The 20771-nt window shown below is 34.9% G+C and overlaps 1 protein-coding gene and 1 long non-coding RNA gene across 6 annotated transcripts; both read right to left on the reverse strand.

Annotated features, from left to right (window-relative positions):
• Positions 1-845: 845 nt before the first annotated feature.
• LOC131021587 (uncharacterized) lies at positions 846-1532 on the reverse strand. The gene is made up of 2 exons (XR_009101003.1): positions 1262-1532; positions 846-1153 (listed from the first exon to the last, which is right to left on the reverse strand). It is a non-coding gene; the product is annotated as an uncharacterized LOC131021587 (long non-coding RNA).
• A 13008-nt stretch (positions 1533-14540) lies between these two features.
• On the reverse strand, positions 14541-20771 carry LOC131021588 (putative pentatricopeptide repeat-containing protein At5g08310, mitochondrial). 5 transcript variants are annotated; one of them, XM_057950850.1, is made up of 8 exons: positions 18199-20771; positions 17953-18082; positions 17651-17723; positions 17482-17510; positions 16220-16279; positions 15531-15613; positions 14903-15020; positions 14541-14811 (listed from the first exon to the last, which is right to left on the reverse strand). In XM_057950850.1, the coding sequence occupies exon 1, from the start codon at positions 20597-20599 to the stop codon at positions 18203-18205; it is 2397 nt and encodes a 798-aa protein (XP_057806833.1). In that variant the 5' UTR covers positions 20600-20771; the 3' UTR covers positions 14541-14811; positions 14903-15020; positions 15531-15613; positions 16220-16279; positions 17482-17510; positions 17651-17723; positions 17953-18082; positions 18199-18202. The 5 variants fall into 5 exon arrangements, with proteins under 5 accessions (XP_057806833.1, XP_057806834.1, XP_057806835.1 ...); XM_057950851.1 differs by having other exon boundaries at positions 17647-17723; XM_057950852.1 differs by having other exon boundaries at positions 16220-17510; positions 17647-17723.

A 20771-nucleotide genomic window follows, 5' to 3' on the forward strand; every position in this document is an offset into this window, starting at 1 on the left:
AAAAAATAGTCATTTATGTTAATGTATATTCAGTCTTTAATTGTAACGAAGCTTTTTTTTTGGATTTTAGCTATAACGAAATTATTTATTAGTTATTATGTAAATTTATATTAGAATGACGTTTATTTTTATATCTAAAACAAGGTGAAGTGTTGTGATTGAGAAAATATAATCTATTTTTTCTTATAAGAATTTTATTATTAAGAAAAATTCATACATATAAAGAAAATTGTAAACTTATAGACTTGACGGGCTAGCCTAAAAATCAAGGGTTAAGGATTAGGGCAAAAAAAATTTAGTTCGAAAAAAAAAATCACTTGCTCGAATAAAAAATAGTCTGAAATCAAATGAACTTATTCAAAAGTGAGTGAATTGACCTGAGTACCATCCCCCTTAGTAGATAAATTAATTGGTGGACTTTAAAAATGTTCAAATTGAAATAGTAAAATTAAAAATTATCCATTAAAAAATTATAAAAATGTCCACTAATTTTTTAGTTGTGAATTCGAGTTTTTAAACTCGAATTATAACTTTAAAGCTTGAATTTACAACAAAAATTATTCATAGTTGCGAATTCGATGTTTTGAACCAAGACTAGCTTAAAAACTTGAATTCACAACCAAGACTATTTTGAGTTGTTAATTTTAGTTTTAAAACTCAAATTCACAATCAAGATTATTCCTAGTTATGAATTATAGTTTAAAACTCAAATTCACAATCAACCTTTTTGAGTTGTGACTTTTAGTTTTAAAATTTAAATTCACAACTAATCGAGTTGTGAATTCATCGTTATTACAAAATAAATTGTAAATTTAAGAACATTAACAATACAAAAATCACAAAACTCAAAGAAAAATAATTTCTCAGCTTATCTTTACTTTGTTGAAATGACCACATTGATAGTTTTGCAAGAATCACAACCAATATATATTTGAGTTGTGAATTTTAGTTTTAAAATTCGAATTCACAATCAAGACAACTAGTTGCGAATTCGAGATTAACAGTAAAGAAGCAAAAAAATCAGTGAACCGCATGTCGTCGCCACCCCCTCTTTTCACCGACGACAGCGTCGTCGTTGCTGGAAAACATAACTGGCGTCGCCTGTCACTGCAACTGCTTGTGCTCGACAACGATGACGCTGCTTTCCTTGATCCTGCTACCACAGAGAAAAATTCACAACTTTAAAAAGAAGAATAATGCAAAATTAACACTTGGAAGAAAATTTCAGACTTGAGGAAGAAGAAGAATAAGTTGAATTCACCTTGACTCAGCCACCACAAAGAATAATTCATTTTGACACTGCCACTACAGGAAAAAAAAAAAAAAATCACCACTTTAAGAAGAAGAATTATACAAAATTTATAGTAGTTGGAAGAAAATTTCAGATTTTAGGATAAGGAATGCATAATTCATGGTTATAAGTTTAGAGAATTTGACTATTGAATTGAAATATTAGTGATAGGGGTAAAATTATCTTCTTTTATAAAAGTTGATAAATTTTTAAATTTTTTATTTTAATAGATTATTTTTTGTTTTTGCTAGACGAAAATAGATACTTTGACGAAAATAGATACTTTAATGTAAATTGTGAGATATTAAAGAGGCCTCATTTAGGGCCTACTATATGGTCGCGGGTCAGTGCTCCGATCCAATACAAACGGATCGCTTTCTTTCCCTTCTCATGACAGCTAATAATCAGACGACGCGTGTACTATTAAACGGTAGCTGAGGAACCTATCACGTGATTCACGTTAATATCGCAAGTTGAGTGATTGATAATTGAGTGATTAGTATATTTCTTCTGATACCCTCAAAAAAAAAAAAAAATACACCTTCATAACAAGTGAATGATTTGTGTTACTCTCTCCGTCCCTCACACCTTTTTTCTGGCCACAGGAATTAAGAAAGGTGTATTTTATGTATAGATAAAAAAGTGAAAAGGTGTTTAAAGAAAAAAAAATTACCCAAACAAAAAAAGTTTCACTTACAATGGGACACTCAAAATAAAAAAAGTTTAAGATACAGTGGGATGGGGGAGTATAAAATATGGACTTTCTCAAATATCAGCGAGAAAAAGATAAACGATCATTTTTAAGTCAAGGACAAAGCTATATCACTATTAATATTTTCCTTTTCTAATTTTAAATGCATAGCTACCATACTTCTTTACAATATTATACTTTAGGCAAATTTGTACGTTATTCTTTGCAAAAATTATATAGTTAAAGTCTTCAAAGAAATATCCTAAAAAGAAGAATTTAACTCGTGTGTAAACTAAATTTGAAAATAAACATTTGGGAATTGGTGAGGTGACTATATTATTTTATCATGCTGGTGTTGAGATTGAGAGGGTAGTTGGCTGAGCTTATAAGCTTTTCAAAATAGTTTATAAGTTGTTTAGGAGCTTATAAGCTCTTTCAAAGTGTTTGACAAAATAAGCTTCTAAACAGCTTATAAGCTCCCTAAAAAATAAGTTCCTCTATCCCAACTTATTTTTTTTATATAATTTTATATGCAACAATCATTTTTCAAATGTTTTTCAACTATAATTTATTATTTTCATCATAAGTCATTCAAATTTATTTCTCTTCGATTTTCTCTCTCTAAAAATATATTTTCTCTTTCTAACAAAAAAATCTCTCTTTAGCTTATAAGCTCAATTTTTTTCACTCTCTCCAGCAAGTAATTCCAGTCCGATGCACGAGAGAGGCGCATCCCCAAGTTCTCTTTTGCAGGAAGGTTAGTCTTGCTGCGTTCTGTTCTTTTGTCCTTACCAATCTACCATTTTTCCTTCTCTAAAATCCCCAAATGTGTGCTCACCGAAATTCGATCTTATTTGAGTAATTTCTTGTGGGGTGGAGAAGGAGAGACGAGAAAGATTCATTGGGTTAAATGGGAGGATTTGTGTGCAGATCGAAGCGAAGGGGGTCTTGGTCTGAAAAATTTGGAATGGTTTAATACCGCTCTTATGTCTAAGTGGATTTGGCGATTCCTCACGGAAAAAGACGCCTTATGGACCCGAGTTATTAAAGAAAGACATGGAGAAGCCTGGTGGGATGGCAGTGGCTTACGCCCTGTGGAGAGGAGAGTTATTTCCCCAGGATGGTGGAAAAACGTCATTGGTCTAAGTTGGGGGGAAAGAGGTAGGTGGATTAGAGATAATCTTGAAGCTCATGTTGGGGAAGGAAACTCCATCCTTTTCTGGCATCAACTGTGGGTGGGAGAAAAACCTCTTAAGGATCAATTTCTGAGACTTGTTCGCCTGAGCAATAATCAAGACGGTACCATCAACAGTATGGGTGAGTGGGAGGACGGCGAATGGGTGTGGAATCTGGAGTGGAAACGGCCGCTGAGAGAAAGAGAAGAGACTTTGACTCACAACCTCACCATGACCATCAATAACATCAGACCGGAGGCAGGCAAAATGGATGGGTGGCGATGGAAAGCCACCCCTTACGGATGTTTCACAGTGAATTCAGCTTATAAAGAACTGAGCCCACAGGCTGGCCCTCCGGCGGACCACGACGACAAACTGATCTGGCAAATGATCTGGAAAGCCCCAGCTCCTCCCAAAGTCATAACCACAGCTTGGAAAGCACTTCGAGGAAGATTGGCGACCTGCGAAAACCTGATGAAAAGACTTGTGATCACGCAAAACTCTGAGGCTAAGTGTGCTTTCTGCAAGACGGAGATCGAAACTTCAGAGCATATCTTTTTCTCCTGCTCAAAAACCGAAGAAATATGGAAGTTCTTACTGCTTTGGATTGGTAAACAGACAGCACTTAGCATCAAGATGAAAGACCACTTTCTTGCCTTCATCAATCTTGGGAGCAAAGAAGATTTGCGTTTTCTTCTTGGAAGCTGGATGTGCACGATCTGGTGCATATGGAAAGGGCGGAATGCATGCAAATTCAACAACGGCATCTGGAATAAAGATAAAATGATCGGCGAGATCAAGACGAGAGTTTGGGGTTAGCTGCAGGTGTTTGGCACGCCGACTGGCCTGCCTGATTTTAGAAGATGGTTCCATTCAGCCTTGTTACACGACTGATGGACGACCATGGTGTCCCCTTCTCCTCTTCCTTTTTTCGGTTTGTACTTTTGTTTCCCCTCGTTTTTGGGTACCTCTGGTACCATGAGTAATAAGATTTCGCATTTTTTCCTGATCAAAAAAAAAAAAGCTTATAAGCTCAATTATCATTTTATATGCAACAATCATTTTTCAAATATTTTTCAACTATAATTTATTATTTTCATCATAAGTCATTCAAATTTAGTTCTCTTCGATTTTCTCTCTCTAAAAATATGGAGTATTTTATCTTTCTAACAAAAAAATTATCTCTTTAGCTTATAAGCTCAATTATCCAAACACTTTGACAACTTATAAGCTCTTAAGAAACTACAACTTATAAGCTCTTTAAACATCTTATAAGCTGTTGGAGCTTATAAGCTCTTTAAAATAAGCTTAGCCAAACACCCTCTGAGTTGGTTCCTTGATTTGATGCGGAAAAAATTGTAAAATTATAATTTATCTCATTATAAATATCTCACTTTCCATAATAGAATATCTCATATAAATATCCTATTCTTCTTTTTGGTAAATAATTAAAGGAATTTAATAGGTCCATCCACCATATTTTTTCTCTATACATACTTTTAAAATAATATTTAAACAATTTTCACTAACCACTTTATCTATTAATTATACATTTCTTAATAATTATGTCCAAAAGTAATGGAACATTTGTAATACGACGGAGATAAGAGTAATATTTCTTTATCAAAAATTATTGTACATGAATATGATACTCACTTATACACACTAAAAACAACTTTAAGAATACAAAATGAAAAATAGTAAATGCTCCCTCCATTCCACGAATCTTGACGCATATTTTATTTTGGGTCATTCCACGAATCTTGATGCATTTCTAAATATAGTAACAATTAGCTAAAAAGTAAGGACTCTTGATTATGCTTAATGATCATTTTTCTAAAAATTCAATAAAATACACGAACTGTAGTTGTCATTTAAATTTAACTCCGTTAAATCCTAAACTGTTCAAAACCTTCACCTCTTTCAAAACAAATTGCACAAAAGCCTACATTCAAATTTATGTGTACAAAAAGTTCACTTTCGAATTTATGTGTAAAATTTTAATAAACTATCTTGGTGAACATGTTTTCTTATAATTATAAATCTCAGTGTCGCTCACACTCTCGTAAAAAATGGTATTAGAGCGAATTTTTATTGAGAATTTTTATGGATCCAGACAACTGTCCTTGATGGATACTTGCTTGAATTTGTCTTATTGCCGCTTGAAACTCGGCAATTTATAGAATATGGACTTGATAATATTCAATAATCATGATAATTTCATGAATATTTTTTCTGTTTCTTCTCGACGAACATGTACTTCAAGACATCTTCGCACCATCTGGGATTGTCTCGTAGACTATCTCTCTTACCCTCCATCTCTTGGAGAATAATCCCATCAGATAATTGTGTGGATCCATAATTTATTTGATGTCTCCTTCCACATAGAGTTAATTACTTAATATATTAAATATTTTAGAAATCCTCAATAAAAATCAGCTTCGATACGATTTTTGACGAGAGCGTGAGATTTATACTTATAAGAAAACATGTTCGCCAAGGTAATTTATTAAAATTTTATGCACAAATTTGAAAGTGGACTTTTTTGTACACATAAATTTGAAATTGGGCTTTTGTGCAATTTATTTTGAAAGAGGGGGCAATTCTGAACTTTCTAAGATTTCACGGAGTCAAATTTAAATGATAAATAAAGTTTGTGTATTTTGTTTGATTTTTCTAAGTTCATGTTAAAAATGAATTCTCGCCAAAGTTTGTGTATTTACGTGCAATTATTCCTTTATTATATGTCATATTAATATCATGTTTTGTAGAATGCATTAAAATATCTTCAAAAGTATGTTATTTAGTATGATTATTAAGATTATATAAAGTTAATAATTATAATTTGTATTACGTATACCACATATGGGGGAATCCCTCAATTCAGTATAATATTTTCGGGCTTGTAATTTATAAAGGGTCTTGTATTTCGTATTACTTTTTATCAAATAAGATATAAGGTGTCATAGCTATATTATACACCCTAATTACCCGTACCAAACGAGGGAGACATTTCTAAACACTTGTACATAAATATTAGATATAATAATTTTTTTAGGGAATTAGGTACAATAATATTTTTTTTGAATTATTTAGGTATAATTAAGTACGAAAGAAGTACATTATATTAATAAAATAAATATATTAGATGCAATTTGACAATTTGTGAATATTGGCGATATTATGATAATATATCAAAATTTGTGGAGATAATTATATGTTTGTATATAATAATAATAATTTATTATTATTATTATTATTATTATTATTATTATTATTAACCACATAATTTAATTTATGCAAAGTTATGCCATTTTTCTGAATTTTACAACTATATATAATCCATCATATTTTTAGAGGCTAGTCATGCACTGTTGCAATGCACATATATAACATGATGAAAATGAGACCGTATCATATCCCGTATTTTTATGAGTTTGTCTATATGAATTTTTTTGTGTTCCAGAAATATAAGGTGGCATTTTTAACTTGCCATAAATGACTATTGATTGAGTTAAATATAGGGTAAAAGACGACTCCATATTTTATATTCAAATATATATTTGGGAAAAATATCAAATAAGCCCCTAACATTGTGTCCCTTATCACGTTTAGATCCCTATAGTCGAAGTTGGGTCAACTAAACCCTCAAAACTCAAACTAATTAATTTCGTGCAATTACCCCCTCCGTCCTAACGGCCGTTTAACACCCTTAAATTTTATTTTATTTTTCGCCAAGGTCGCCGGAAACTCGACGGAAACACGTTGGAAAACATGAAAACGCTACTCCTTTGTTTGATTTTCAGTCTCCGTCGTCATCTGTACATTTATCCCCAAATTATTAATCTAAAAATATGGAAAAACAACATCTCAATTTCCCTTCTCTTGGATTCAATCAACCTTGCTCATCCCCATCCCCATTCGCTTAATTACGCCATTAATCATCATCGCATCACTCTGCATGTAATGCCCCTTCTTCTCCATCTCCATCCCCACCATGTAATTCCTCACCTCCTTCCTTATAATCTCCTGCATCACTCCAGAAATTTCGCACTGAAAAACTGCTTCTTCGCCGCCCATCGCGGCTGAGGATTGGGATCTAGATCCATCATTGTGAATGCGGTTGCAGATTCGGTTCCAAGCAGGGAGAGGCTGAGCGATTTGACGATGTGCGGTTGCGGCTGCGGAGCAGTAGACGGGGTGGGCCGAGGGAGCGATGCGCGAGGCCGGTGGCGTTGAGGGCGGAGGCGGTAGAGGCGAGGGAGCGGTACGCGAGGCCGCGGCTGAGGGTGAGGAGGCTGCCGAAGCGGGGGAGGCCGCGTGTGCCAGGGATGGAGACGGTGCCGGCGCGGTTGCGGGCGTTTTTCCAGGCGGTGCCGCTGGGGATAAAGAGAGGATTGCGGCGCTGTTGGCGAAACTGAAAAAAAAAAAAAAAACTTAACTGTGTTAAACCGCCGTTAGGGCGGAGCGCCCTATTATTAAAAATTAGGTACTTTGAGGGTGTAGTTGACCCAACTTCGACTATAGGGATCTAAACGTGATAAGGGCCACTATATTAGGGACTTATTTGATATTTTTCCCTATATATTTTAAGAAGTCATTTACTTTATATAATTAAGGGTTAAGTACAAAATTCCCCCCTATCGATGGCGTCCCTATCGCGTACAGGACCCTATAGTCAGGGTAAGCGATGTTTACTACCTCAACGTGGCAAAATCGAACCAATCACCGTTAGATTAAATAATTCTTTTTATTTTTAATTAAGGTGGACCCTTATCGATAGGGGGAATTTGGTCCAGGGTGCGGTGGTTGGCCTCAGGCGGCGTTTCTTTCTTCTTCTTCTTCTTCACCGGCGACAGCGATCGCCGTCGGTCACCGCCTCTTCTCTCTTTGACCTCCATCGCCAGCGGTGGCACGACCTTGTTGTCCGTCCGACGGAGGGAGAGAAATGGTTGGCGATGGTCGTCCAGTCCGTCCAACTGTTGTGGCGTCGACGACAGTGGCACGAACGCAGGAGTGAGGCAGCGTCGTCGTCTGTAAACCGGGCAGCGGTGTCTGCCGCTGAGCCAAAGAGAGAGAAAGGGTGGGTGAGCTGTCATGGTTTGGGGCTAGGGTTTTCAGAGAGGGAAAAGAGAGATCCGGCAGTGGCTCTCCATTCGTCAGGGGATCTGGGCAAGCGACGGCGTTTATCTCTGGCGAAGAAGGTCAAAGAAAGAAGAGGCGGCGAACGACGACAGTCGTTGTCGCCGGTGAAGAAGAATGAAGCGCCGCGTGAGGCCAACCACCGCACCCATGACCAAATTCCTCCCTATCGATAGGGTCCACCTTAATTAAAAATATAAAAAAAAAATTAATCTAACGGTGTTAACGTCCGTTAAGTGGCAGGGGGGAAATTGGTTTGATTTTGCCACGTTGAGGTAGTAAACAGCGCTTACCCTGACAATAGGGTCCTGTACGCGATAGAGACGTCATCGATAGAGGGAATTTGGTACTTAACCCTATAATTAATAAGATGCATAATTGATTATTTATCCTTAAAAGTAGGATTTCTCCAATTTCACAATTTCAATGAAATAAAGTTTAGGCAAAACTAACTAAAGGGCATGAGATATCTCAAAGTTTCAATCCATCAAAATAAAAAAGGAATTATTAGTCTTGCTATTTTTATCTATTATCACTATTAGGACTTTAAATTGGTTTAAATATTTTGATGTCTTATTTAGTAAACTATCTAATATGGTATTTTCATTTATTTTTCGTTGTGTTTGGACTTACCATATAATTTAATACTATTATTATTTTATTTTTAATTATATTTGTGAATTGATGATTCTATTTGATTTTATGTTAGTCAGTTTAATTTATTTTATTTTTCATCATTTTGGTAGTAAAAAAATACTAGGATTTAAAGAGAAAAAAATTATTTGATGGGTTTGGCGCAACCGCCCGGTGGCCCGCGAGGGGTTGGGCTAGGCTTGCTATTTTGCAGCTCAGTAACATCTTGGCCTGGCTCACTATAATTGGAAATCCCGATGCTCGGCCCGGCCCATTTGACAACTCTATTTTGAAGGATTGGTCTTTATAGATAAAAATAGTAAAACTAATCCATTATTTCCTTTGATGGATTGAAACTTTGACATATCCCAAGATTCATGATTATTTCAATCATTTAAGCTAGTTTTGTTTGATTCTTATTTCATTAAAAAGGTGGGATGTGAGAAATCCTATTATTGAAGATAAAAATACTTAATCATCCATATTATCAATCATACAAAACGAACATTTTGTTGTGAAAAATAAATTAAACCCTATTAATATATATATATATATATATATATATATATATATATATATAGGGGTGCGCTCCAATGAGACCCCCTATTTTTCGTGAGACACTGAGTACAATGAATAAGACGTATATACTAATGAACAAGGGCCACAAGGCAGTATATACTGATGAATAACGAAATTATAAAAATTGGTAATGAATAAGACATACTCCCTCCGTCCGCCAAGATTATGTCACAATTACTATATCGGGCGTCCGCCAAGATTATGTCATTTTTCTTTTATGGCAATGGTCCCACCATCCTCTTTAATATTTTATCCTTACTAACACTCTTTATTTACAAAAAAACCACTCAAAATTCAATCTTAACCACTCATCTCATAAAGTGGTGGGACCCTTTCTCCACTACATCAAAATCATCACCAATTTTATTAAATCATGTGCCCAAGCAAATTGCCATAATCTTGGCGGACGGAGGGAGTATAAACTAATGAACAAGGCAGTATATATATATATATATATATATATATATATATATATATATATATATATATATATATATATATATTTAAATTTTTACAATCAAAAAAAGGAAAAAACTCACTCACACTCTAACCCCTAGGTGACTCGAACCCCTAACCTATTGGTTAAAGGAGAAGCGTCTTACTAACAGACTGCGCTTCATAATGAACAAGGCAGTATATACCGATGAACATAATGAATAACGAAATTTAAAATATTTCGCTCCCTGCAGGATTCGAATCCTGAGAAAAAAGATTATTCCTTTAGATACAATATCAATCATAGGATTGATAAAATAAACACACGAGATTGTGTTTCAGGTCTCACTAAATATAAGAGGTCTCATTGGAGCGCTCACCTATATATTGCACGAGGGGAAAGATAAGTGAAATGAGATGGATAACTGATGCAGGTGAATTAAATGAGTGGATGCAGAAATAAGTGGTGTTGGTGTAGGAGTCGCAAATCAGACTTGGCAACAACCTTTGTCCCGCTAACAAACTATAGGTGGGCTCTCTATTAAGCCATTTTTTCAACCCTGTGCTACTTTTAATTACTCACAAACATTATCTCCAAGGGTCTATTCGTATATAAATTTATTAGTTTGAGAAAGTTTGTAAATTGCTACATATATAGTACATAGAGAGAGACGTGTCAAAGCAAAATATATGTCCGATGTGGCGAAAGCAATTAAAAGATAACTTCGACAGCGAGCACTCCCAACAGAAATCTCAAAATTATGCTCCTATATTCCTCCTTAAAGCTTCCCTATTTAATTTTAGGATTTCGATTATATAAATGCATACACCAGATCTCCTATTTTCTACATAAAAATAATAATTATGTGTGGGCCCTACTAATTATAAGCTTAAAATAAATTTAGGGTGAGTGTAAATTTAAGATTGAATTTAGGTAGGTGTAAAATTTTTTATGGGCCCCATCCAATTTAGGGGATCTGCTGGATGCATTTTTTTATCTCATTTTCAATTGTTTTAGCCTAAATTTAGAATTAGTGATGCATTTAGGTGATCTGCTGGGAGTACTAGTAGGTTTTCTTTTATTTTACATGTTATTTTCATTACGAGAGTGTGTTTTCTTTGATGGCAAAGTGTAGAAAATATATATCTTCCATTTTATTTTTTTTATAGTTTTTGCATAATTTTATAAATGGATTTTTTTTCTATTAAGGATGTAAAAAATTTGACACTCAAATTTGTGGATGATGCTTTGATGGGATTGGTGTGATAACATTATCATAAATGAGGATCACTAAATGTCATGCTATAATCAAGACTGGTCCTGACAAAAATAGGGCCCTGGGCCAAATAATAAGAATGGGCCCTCTATTTACCATTATAAAAATATATTCTCTCTGTCTCATCGAAAGTGGTGCGTATTCTTTTTTGGGCTGTTCCACCGAAAGTGATGCATTTTCATTTTTGGTAATAATTTTACACTACAAACAATGTGGCTCCACACACATTTACACACCTTTACACTACAATCTTATTCTCCTTAAATCTCGTGCCCAAAATAAGTGCACCACTTTGACCGGGACGGAGGGAGTATATGTTATGACAATTATATAAAAATATAATATATTATTATAATTATATAAAATGATTTTTCCTAACTTTTTTTAATTGCAAAATCATTTATAATATTATTTGTTCCAAAATTTTCTATAACATCATTTTCAACACATAAAATTGTCAAACTATTACTATTTGAATTTTTTATTTTTAAAATATTGGGCCATCCAAAAAAAAAATTGGGCCCAAATAATACTTAAAAATAAGCAAATATAATTTTTTTTACTTAAATAATAACATATATAATTAAAAGAGTATAATATTTTAGGGCCTCTTAGAATCATGGGCCCTAGGCGGTTGTTTATGCTTGCCCATGCCCAGGGCCGGCCCTGGCTATAATTTTCTCATTTTTATATTTTTATATGATAAATTTGCAACTAAAGAAAACGCATCATGAATAGCTAAGTTTACATTCTAGATTGAAGAAGGATAATGAGTATATGTACATAATTATGAACTCGTGAAGTTGAATTAATGAACGTGAACCCGTCTTTGTTCTGATGCGCAAAACCAACATCAAAATTCAACATCGTTCCTAATTACGGATGGTTCCGTCGTTATCTATAACAAGTATCTATATGTCGTTAAGTATGTTTCCGGCCAAACAAATAAAACACGACGTCTTTCATTTGTCGTCATATTAACGACAGAATCACATTAATTAGCAATAGAAAATTTATGTTAATGTTATATAAAACACATCCCCAAACATTATTCAATTTTGAAGTTTAGGGTTTGTTTTTAAATTGGGCTTATATTTTACTTTGAGGTTATATTTTTAATTGGGGGTGCAAAAATTAAATGTAAAATAATTTATACATAAATATTAATATTATTAAAAGTTTTTTTTTGGGGGGAGGGGGGGAGGGATGATCCCATGCACCAAAGTTGATTAGCCACTGACCCTATGGATTATCAAGCTATTTGTCTATGAGTTATTTTGATTGGAATTTTTCCAGGCTAAATTTTTTAAATCCTAACTCTCTCAAATTGTCAATCTATTCGGATCAATTCATAGATTTTGGATTAGATTGACATCCCTAATGAACTTATCATTTGCTATTATATGCAGACGAAAAAACCAAAGGTGTTATTCTCCAACTTCCAATTTAGAGTGATCTTTTAGAAGATTCACTCCTTAATGAAATAGGTTCTTGTAAACAACATAAACATAAATGATGAATCTTACGTCAGTTATTTCGACTCTCTTGTGCTTTTATTCAATGTCGAGTTGATGCAGGGAAGCCTATAACATAAAGTTAATCAGTTAATTCTACGACGAATATCGAAAAAACATAAGAGAAGAAAAATCAACTCTAGTTTTCAATATCAAAATTCCAACCCGTAATTCATAAATAAAACTCCTACTTATAAGTCTAAGAAGAGACGAATAAAAAAAACATAAATAAACTTAATGAAATAGTTAAGGAAGCTAGCGGCTCGTTGACGCATCCAACGCGAGAGTATCACGATTGACGAAAAAGTTAACCGCAGCTTCATCTTCATCATTCTCCCCCTCTTGAAAACGATTCACCCTCAAATCGGACACAACTTCATTTCCAAATAAATAATGTTTAACATCGAAGACGCCAGACATCTTAATATGACTAAGCATAGTTTATAAAGGAAATAGACAACATAACGGAAAAACTTGTCGACTATAAAGACAAAGAATCTAGTGTAAGGTATTTAAAAAATGGATTTTGCATGCAGGGATCAGCAGCAAACAGGGTTAATTTATTATGTGAAATTTGACTGCAGAATTATGTAAATGCATATTGGAATTTGGAAAAGGTTGATATAGGGTGATCATACCAAATAGGGTGATATCTTATTCAAGCAAAAAACAAAGAATAAAATTAATTTCAAGTTAATTGAAACTTCAGGAAGGTAAGAATAAAAAAACATGTGACATGTCCTAAACTGATCTTATGTAGTACTCCCTCCATCCCAGCTTTTAGTATCCAATTTTCCTTTTTTGGTCGTCCTACATTTTGGTATCCATTTCTATTTTTGGTAAAAGTAGGTGGGGCCCTTACTCCACTTTAATTATTTTAACTTTCACATAAAATGTGGGACCCTTATTCCACTCACAATACATCAATCATTTTATTAAAATCTGTGCCGTTCTCAACTGGATACCAAAAGTCGGGACGGAGGGAGTACAAGTTTAGGAGATATTTAAGTTTAAAAGGGCTTGTTTGAACTGTGACAGTTTCATGAACAAGCACTAGACTGTGGCTGAATTATTATGATGCCAACATAAGAAACAATACTAATTTTTGTTGGCATGCATAGTTTACAAGTAGCTAGCGTGCATCCATAAATCATTAAATCGAAACCCCATACAACCAAAATACCCTTGAGATTGCCTAGTAATCTCACTTAATAGAAGCAAGAAGTAGTCATATCGATCTTTATCACCAACACTGAGGTTGCTCAAGATATATCAATCAAGGTAATAGCTTACATGACTTGTTGCACTTGCACAATATTTGAGAGTGAAGCAAATACCTCAAAACGCATCAATATCCACACCATTAACATAAATTTAAGATTCATACTACACATTGGAATTTGTCAAAACCAAAGTCAGAATAAAGGAAGAGATTTACCTGTCCAACTGCAACTAAATTTATAACGCCAAACAGACAGCCATGACGAATCTCCCACTCTGATATAAACTAAATGAATACAAGGAATAATTTAATAGAAGTAGGTATTGAGATAGATCAAAAAATATCAATGAGTGGACTCTTGTGCAGAGTTCGTTTGTGACTCTATGATGAAATGCCCTAGTTCTGCAAATAACATCTTTGGACAACACACTACTACGCCGACAACTACTGTTTTAAATCGGAAGAATGAATGAATCTAATATCCACTTATATGTTTATCAGCTAGATATTAATTGCCTCTCAGACTACAGAAAACAAAGCATAACTTACTATGTCGAGATTCCTTGTTGTAACAAAAAATAAGAATAAGATCCAGGTCCTCTATACCAATAAATTCTAGCATACAAGCGATAAATTGCTCTATGGCTATCCTAAAGATGCTAATTTTTATTTTTAATATAGTATGATATTATATCTTAACAAACAAACAAAACTACAAGTTGGTACAAGTCCACAACAAGAACTAAGCTAAGACAAATGATAACCAATCAAAGATGAGTCATTTCGTCTTACAAATAGATTCTAACACAAACAATACTCATTAAGTGGAATGTGCTCCCATTTCTCACAAATCTGCAAAAAACAATTCACAGATTACCATTTTCTAAATTCTAAGTCGATAGTAGTGGATAATCGGTATTGCAAAATTGGATTTCAATATAACCTTTTGTTTTCATGTTTTACAGCCACATACTCTGTGCTGCAAGCTTCACTCAACATGCTTACTGATTCAGCTGTAATTACAAAAGCATCTGCCAGATGTCCCATATGTGGATTTGGATCTGAACAATATCATACGAAGCAAATTGAGATTAGCTCTTAAAGAGGAAATTCACAGATACTAATCTATTCATTTGACTGATCAAAGCCTTTATGTAGTGAAAGATATTCTTCAAAATCAAGAATCTCAAACTCAAATCACCAACTAAAACAAGTTTAAAACATAAGGTAATGAGATGAGTCACAAGGTCGATATGACTCAGAGTTGCCTGATTTCACTGGACCTAACATTCCTATGATCTAGAGAACAAGTTCATCAACAAAAATGGTAACAAGTTTACTAACAATAACATATATAACATGTAAGAAGAATGTTGTGTGGTGAGCCACAAGGTCAAGATGACTCAGAGTTTCCTGATTTAACTGAATATAGAAATCTGCAGGAGGATCTAATAATACCAGAAAACAACTGAAGCTTCCCTAGCTACATCCAAGGTATCCATGTATGAAACAGAGGGAGAATGCAAAATTACACTGATAACGGGTTAAGCACACAAGGAGGTTAAGAAAACCTGATAACAGGTTAACAGTCTTCCTGCTTCAACATGGCCCTCTGCAAGTTTTAGCCTTTTCCTTAAATCCACAGCTTCAACATCTGGTGTATTTAAGAAAAACTGAGTTATATTCAAAACTACTAACTCACACATGAAACTTAATCGTAAGGGAAACATCTATTAAGGATCATATGTGTTTCATTATTATATCTGAAACAAACTTTGCATGTAATTTCAAATATAATTTGATGCCACTCCTATTTTCCGCATCCCTTTCTAGGTGCAATCAAGTGGAGAATTAAGATAACGAGATCACATGAAAGAGATATATAAGTATATCACTCTGTATATGATATATGATTAGACCATGAGAAAGACTTCTTATACAATCTGCCTTTTAATTCCTACAAGAAAAGGGAAACTAACATTTTTCATTGATAATTTACAAAATATAAGCAGACCAAACTACATGTTATTAGAGCTCCAAGGATTTTTCACTATGAATACGAAATCAAAAGGTTCAAAAAATATTATGACTCTGGACCATATAATATATATACTACATTGTGAGCAGTCCTTCATATAAGCACATATCTCTAACAAACTGAATCTCAAATTAAGAAACAGCAAGTATACACACTATATTCTTATTAAAAGAAAATCCAAAGATGGACATTTTAATTGCAGCATTGGCACATGAAACTAACCCTGTTAGTAAACAGGCTGTCCTTTTGGTTGGTCTTAAAAAGAGCAAGCTGGAACTCCTCCTGCAAGTAAACACATTTTGCATGCAGAAATACCAAGCTGAGAACCAGGATGTGAATCAATAAAAGGATTGTAACAAGGCCAAGGGATTCCTAATACAACTGCGAGTATAAGCAAGCTTACATAAGAAAGAAAGATAAATAGCACCTGCTGATCATCTACCACAGCACTGCTCATCTTTTTAAGCAAGTCATACAATGCTTCTATTTCACAAACACTATCCGCACCAAAGGTAAGAGAGACAAAATACCAGACTCCTACTAGCAAGAATCCTAGAGATTGACTAGAAAAGTTGAAAATGAATAACCGATGATGCTTACATGAAATCTAACAAACCAGTATTTTCTTCTTAGTATATATGGAACTTAATTAGCGGGGAACTATTATTTTTCAACAGCCCGAAATTAATCACATCATCCAATAATAATAAAAGTTTTTCTCATAACAGCGATATACAATCACATGGCGAAGAAAGATTGTGACAGCACTAGACAATCGGGAAAAAAAAAAACAATTGAAGTTGCATTTTGAGATCAGAACGAATGTTAAAAGGTGAATTCCTTGTCGTTTTCCAATTATTGCTCGAAGGAAAGAATACCCCTCAATTAAAATCATTTGTAAGAAACGACAATGGGGCCATTTATCGACTTAAGGTCATAATTTTATAGAATTACAATAATATGCAAAAACGGTACAGAAGTAAACAAATATATCCAGCAAGAAATATGAGAAAGATCACATAATCTGTAAAAGCTAGAAAAAATAGCATTTGTTCTTTTAACAGATATCAGTGTAAAAGAAAACATCATAGGAGTGAGCATTGTGATTTACTTATGCTTAAGTAGTAACCTAACAGTAAGATCAAGGGAAAATCTGTAGATAAAACAGGACTGAGAGTAATGCATGGAAAGGGAAGCCGGCTACTTAGTACTAAGAGATTATTTTAAGGGTGTCTAAGATAGTCGAGTATAAAATATGCTATGTTTTCCAAATTTACGCTGAAAATGCAAGCAAACACTGGAGTGCTTGGTTCCATAAAGAAGACAAGGCATAAACAGTCAGAGAAACGATCAGATTGAGTATGTCTGCTAAAGAGAATCTGACTGTGGTCCTTTTGAACTACAAATCAAACTCAAACTTTACAAGTATTATATGAGAATCATCAATACCACTTAGCAATCCAATTTTGGTACAAGGCGATTACCTTTTACGAGTGGGATATGTGGCCAATACCTTCACCAAGGAAATGAAGGAAGCAATTAGCAGAATCCATGGTCATTGAGTTTCAAAGTCTACAGCATCACGTTTAAATAGAAAGGGAAAAAACAGCAACAGCAATAACAAGATGATCAAAATATTTAATCTTTACTTGCCAGTGACAGATGCAGTCCCTCCCAGTAGCTCATATACTGACTCCAAAAAATCCAGTGTACAATGACACAACACCTAGATGACATAATCATTCCCACTTTCAAAAACAATTAAAAAATCTACTCATGCACTCACACTTCCTATATAAATATGAAACAATTGAATACCCGGGTTGCCACGAATAAACAACACATATAATATAGGCTCACGGCTATTATTCTCCAAAAATGGCTACTAATGATATAATAGCTCCTTTTTCAATAACTTTCATACTCATACAAAGCACTCTGTCATGGGAAAGTACCAGCTTAAATTCAACCACCCATATAACTATGGCTTCAAGAAGATGGGAGTACAACTTGAGCCATTCTCTGTAGAAACTGCATTAACCTCCAAGATCGGTCTGCCTATTTCTTTTTGGTGGGTGGGAATACCTGCAGTAAAATTAAATTAGCAAAATCAGCAATATTTTAAGGGAATTGGTAAGGTTCCCCTAAACCATCGATCTCTTACTGTTTGCTCACTTTAAAAAATTAATCTCAAAATTTACCTGTTCAGGCAGCAGTACTGTGCTTGGACATCTTGTCTAATACTTTATGAGCCATATCTATGTTTGACTCGGATGCAAAAGCTTCTACCAGAGCTTGGTAAACATATGGGTCAGGAAATATATCCTTCTTTTCCATCTCCTGCAGATAGACCATTGCACAATCTGGTCTCCGACACTTGCAAAGCCCATGAATAAGAGCCATGTAAGAAATTCTATTTGGGCAACATCCCTTATGCTCCATTTCAATCCAAAGGTTAAGAGCGTCTTCTGGTTTTCCAGAATTGCACAATCCATCTACTAGAGTTGTATAGGTAATGATATTGGATTCTACTTCTTGTTCTATCATCCTTGAAAAACACAAGACAGCCTGATCAGTATTTCCCTCTTTGCACCAGCCATCAATTAGCAAGTTGTATGTAACTACTGATGGGACAAGTCCCTTGCCAAGGATCTCTTTCAGAATATCCTCAGCTTCGCTTATCCTTTTAGCCATACAGAGCCCCTTAATGATAATGTTATAGGCCACTACATCAGGACAATAACCTTGTTCACAAATCTCTCTAAAAAGTTTCATACCTCGGTCCAGTTCATTCGCTTTCAGAAAACCATCAATAGTTGCAGAATACGCAATCATATCAGGGAGGAATCCTTCTTTGCTCATGTCAGTAAGGAAACTATATGCTTCATCTGCCTTTTCATGTTCACATAGTTTCTTAACAAGCAGCGTATAGTTTTTTATCCACGGCTCATGCCCACAAGCACGCATCTCCCTCAACAAATCAAGAGCTCCAGCAACATCCAATTGTCTGCATAAGGATCCAAGTATGCAGTTATAGGTGAAGTGTGTGGGGTGGAATTCTGTCTCCTTCATCTCATTGAGAAGATTAAAGCATTCATTCAACTTATCAGCATTGCTCAAACGCTGAATCAAATTATTGAAAAGTAGAACACTACGATTGCATCCACATTGATCCATAAAATGGAACAAGTCTAGAGCCATATCTAACTTATCAGCATTGCATAAACCATCAATAACAGTTTCAAAACAAGTTGTATCAGTCTTCACCTTTGTTGAAGATATCATGCCTTCCTGACTATTTTCATTAATACCAGATCCCGTACATGTCTTCAGCAAGCAATAAGCTTTATCAGCATATCCACCATTCACGAGATCTTTCAAAATAGAATTAAATAACCACAGCCTCCTCCCCACATCCAAATCCGTCAAAGCATCTTCAAGCAATTGAATCATGTCTCTCTCATCCAGTATACATGACAAAAGCTGGGAAATTATTTTCACATCAGGAGGAATTCCAGATTCCCGCATGTGCTCGTACAACACTAGGGCTTTTGCTATTGCCTTATTCTTACATAAACCTCTAATTAGTACATAATAAATGGAAACATCAGGTAAATATCCATGTTTTATCATTTTATCATACAGATGTAGAGCTTTATCCACTCTATCTTCCCTCACAAAGCCATGAACTAAAATGCACAAAGTTTTCTCGTTCAAACTAATCTTGAGATTCCTCTCAGCCCACTCAATCAACTCAAAAGCCATATCCACTTCCCTGCGCTTGCTGTAAGACAGAACCAAAATAGATACTATATGCTGATCAGCCCATCCCTTGTTAGTCAGCTCATTGAAAACCAAAATCGCCTTATCGAACTGGCCGGCATTGCAATAGCATTGCAAAGCCGGCGTCAATGCATGCTTATCAATGGGCCAATCCAACTCTCTCATCTCGTTCAACCTATACTCCAATAGACCAATATCACCACTTTTCGCAATAACCTCCAGCAAACAGTTATAGCTATAGCCATTCAAAACACAAAGGGCAGACATTTTCATGTGATCAAACAAAGAATTAGCTTCCTCAACTAGACCCTGACTACCTAGACACCTCAGAAAATATCCAAAAGCCCCCGGCGTCCAATAACACGACGAATTAGTTAAAGTTACAGCAAGCTCCTTAAGTCTGGCATTTTGTCGAGCAGTTGATAGGATTTCAGCCATGGCGTTGTACACATAACAGCTGTGCGAGTAACCGCGTTGATTCGAAGCCCATTGGAAGAATAGCTGAGCCAATCCCCAATTCCTAAAAGACTTTAAGACGGTTTCAACAAGTTGGGGAGTGAGTTTTGAGCTCAATTCTTGAAGCTCCGGGGACTCCGAGCAGAAGGGTCTTTTCGTGAAAATGGAGATGAGGGATTCTTCAACTCTAGCTGTTTTCTCGCTGCTGCTGTTGCTGTTGCTGCTGCAGAAGAATTTATTTTGTAACGGATGAGTTGTACAATTTGTGTTTGAACTGATTGTCGAGGTGATGGAATACAAACATTGGTTGGTCCATTCGAAGAGGCGAAGTGTGCGATTCGTGGGCTTGGGGATTCTCGTCATTTGAATTCAATGGGGCTTCGCCTGCGCAAACTGATCATATAAATTCTTGATTACCAGTCAATCAATCAAATATAGTATATTATACGCTATGTTAAAACACAACAAAGTTTGTTTGGCGCCAATTCAGTAGGGACGTGGTATTTTGGCATCCAATTGTTCAGGTTTTCTCCAA

This window comes from Salvia miltiorrhiza, chromosome 4 (assembly GCF_028751815.1).
Source record: "Salvia miltiorrhiza cultivar Shanhuang (shh) chromosome 4, IMPLAD_Smil_shh, whole genome shotgun sequence".
Classification (NCBI taxonomy): domain Eukaryota; kingdom Viridiplantae; phylum Streptophyta; class Magnoliopsida; order Lamiales; family Lamiaceae; genus Salvia; species Salvia miltiorrhiza.

What these genes read in the sequence shown, in the direction of transcription:
- LOC131021588 (XM_057950850.1), bottom strand. Translation starts at nt 20,599, where the DNA reads ATGACGAGAATCCCCAAGCCCACGAATCGCACACTTCGCCTCTTCGAA.